The 2,607-nt window shown below is 56.9% G+C and overlaps 1 protein-coding gene across 1 annotated transcript in view; it reads right to left on the bottom strand.

Annotated features, from left to right (window-relative positions):
- Positions 1 to 380: 380 nt before the first annotated feature.
- CSUI_005902 (uncharacterized protein) overlaps positions 381 to 2,607 on the bottom strand; it is a 3,372-nt gene continuing 1,145 nt past the window's right edge. Inside the window, exons 2-4 of the mRNA XM_068066068.1 lie at positions 2,246 to 2,484; positions 1,633 to 1,956; positions 381 to 1,311 (exon numbers count right to left, since the gene is read on the bottom strand). Of these exons, the coding sequence (XP_067921957.1) occupies positions 2,357 to 2,484 (128 nt within the window). The 3' untranslated portion in view covers positions 381 to 1,311; positions 1,633 to 1,956; positions 2,246 to 2,356. The remainder of the gene's footprint in view (positions 1,312 to 1,632; positions 1,957 to 2,245; positions 2,485 to 2,607) is intronic.

A 2,607-nucleotide genomic window follows, 5' to 3' on the forward strand; every position in this document is an offset into this window, starting at 1 on the left:
GACGGGCCTGCGTTAGCGCCGAAAGAGTAGCACCACTGCGGCAAAGCAGTCTCAGTTCAGCGTCGCCCCAGCTCAGCCGGGTTGGCGTTGAGCTTGGAGACCTGCAGGGTTTCTCTCTCAAGAACCTGCGCGCCGCACCTTGTGTTCACTCCTCCACCTCCCTTCTCCCGGCCTGTTCTCGCCTGGCTACCCGGCCGGGCGTCCCAAGAACATGTCTCGACTGTACCATGTAGAATACAGAGACGCTCTCCGGCGGACTCGGGGAAACACGTAAAAAGCTCGAAGTCCGCTCCTGCAGCTTCTCCACTGGGACAAGTCCATGCCGGGGTGGGCCGCTTCGCGCTTCGAAGAAACGACGTGAGCTACGGAATGCTGCGGCTCTTCCGTTCACGCTGCTTTTGCAGACAGCAGCCCCTCGCCGACTCGATCAGTCCGACTGCATCCTCAGCACACTCACGCTTCAGCCAGCTGGGATCCCCCCGGCAAACGCTGCTGGTGCATAAACCTCGATGGAAACGGTTCGCCACTGTTCGTATGACTTTTACCACGCCCGTGGTTTCACAACGGCCACAAATTTCAACCACTGGAAGAAGCCAACGTATGTGCAGGTGAGGTGGCGCACGCGAGGCCCCCCCAAGCCGCACGTCGACAGCCAAGGTCTTTTCGGGGAGGAGCTACCACTCAAATATCTGCGGACCGCGCTCGACTGGCCAGCCGTGCACCGGCTGTGTCGTGAACTATCGCATCATGTACTTCGTCGGTGGTAAGGCGGCGACATCGAAGGACTGTCAACAAGAAGCAGCAGGGTGACGCTTCTTCCTCCCGACTGCCACAGGCGGGTAGAAGAACGTAGCTTCAGTTTTTTGGCGCGCGTCTCCATTCTCTGGATCTCAAGTGCTCTCAGATCTGTTTCTCTGAAACGAAGACCTATCTCCCACGCCAAACCGACTACGAAATTGATAGCGAGGCCCCACCCTGCAGCACCCTTCATCAAGAAGCCAACAAGGCGCCTTCTCCACGCTGGCCCGGCTGCCGGACTGAGCGGGCTATTCAAAACCCAGCGAGCTGTTCCAATGTTTGAAGGGTGGACAGCATCCACGAAGCTCAAGAGCATTCGGTTTGAGACGCCTCTTGCCGCCAAGCCACGCGAAAATGTTGTGTTAACCAGGGCGAAATAGCGCACGTCACGGTTGAGACGCAGACCGTGGAATAACACGGCGAAAAAGAACAGAACCGCCGCCCATAAAATTCCCCGTACCGCCTTCCGTTCCCGCTTCAATCTCTGCGTCTTCTGAAAAATGTCCCTGATGTCTAGCGACACAGACAACAAACGCAAACACCGAAACGGCACCGAGCAAGACAATCAACCGCCTCGGGGTTAGCCTATCTCTCAGGACTCCCACATGCTCTGCTGTCCGTCAGCTCTGTGGTACTGTAGTTGGGCTGTTCCGTGCATTCAAGTCCGGAACCGTCCGACAACTGCTTTTAATCCGGCAACCAGTCTCTGCGTCAGTTGCTATCCTCTGTAGTGCTCCTCGGCCCGGCAGCGAGCCCGTACACACGCTCCCCAGGTGCTCGAAATTAGAACTACCCTGACGGAAATCCCCAACGGGAGCTGTTCTTCGGCCGTACCTGCGTATTCCTCAAGAGCCTCTGCAGCGTCGCATTGTAGGGATAAAGGAGCGCTCCTGTCACTTCTTTCGAGCACACACACTGGTCTGCTTTTCAGCAGGTCATGAGCAGCTGTAGCCACTAGGGGGCTACTATCATTCAAAGCTGCGATGAAGATGAAAGTGTCAGAACCGGTGATGCTCTGAAACAAAGGTCGTTCCCTGTTGCTGACGGGTTCATGAAATACGAGTCGAGTGATGAAGATTGGTGAGCCACGGCTGTGCGAAACCGCCACTTGGACGCTGAGAACCTGCACGCTGACTTTGAACGCAGCTCTCCTGAAAACTGAGGCACACGCAACGCAGTCGCGGCACACTATCACCTTCGCAGCTCGCCGTCCAGACAAGCCATCAGGACAGGCCGGCACGTGACTGTACAGGAGTGTGCAGATCCTTCCTGGCGCGAAGCTGAACGCCTCCGCTTTTTAGCCTGTTCCTGGAAGAAGCAACCAAGGAAGAACCTAGCAGAGCCACTCTTTGCCGACGCACACACGTGCCGAACGAAAGACTACAGTAAAACAGCAGCAGACAGCTTCAGCAAGTCGCGGTGCTTTCTCTGGTTCGCACAGGCGTACCCGGAAGTTGTTCAGCTGGGAGCGGTGACAGCACAGGCCGATCTCCGGCCTCTAGGCAAGTAAGAACTGCCCGATCTCCGGAGCCAGGTTTGTCTTGGAAGCCACGCGCTACTAAAGTTTCGGCGGGGAGCGTAAATGGCAGCTCAAGCGGGGTCCCTGTCCTGATGTCCTGGGGACTAAACCAGACTGTCTGCTTTCCGCCGCTGACTGATATCCTGTTGATCTCAACGGCCACGTACCTGCCACCTGGGCATGAAGCGCACACGGAGACATCGCTGCTGTGCTTCGTACTAGTGAACGGGCTACAACAACGGACAAGCGACGAATCAGCACACATGAGTGTGCTGGTGTCTGCGCGTCCT

This window comes from Cystoisospora suis (genome assembly GCF_002600585.1).
Source record: "Cystoisospora suis strain Wien I chromosome Unknown contig_2923, whole genome shotgun sequence".
In the NCBI taxonomy this organism is placed as follows: Eukaryota; Apicomplexa; class Conoidasida; order Eucoccidiorida; family Sarcocystidae; genus Cystoisospora; species Cystoisospora suis.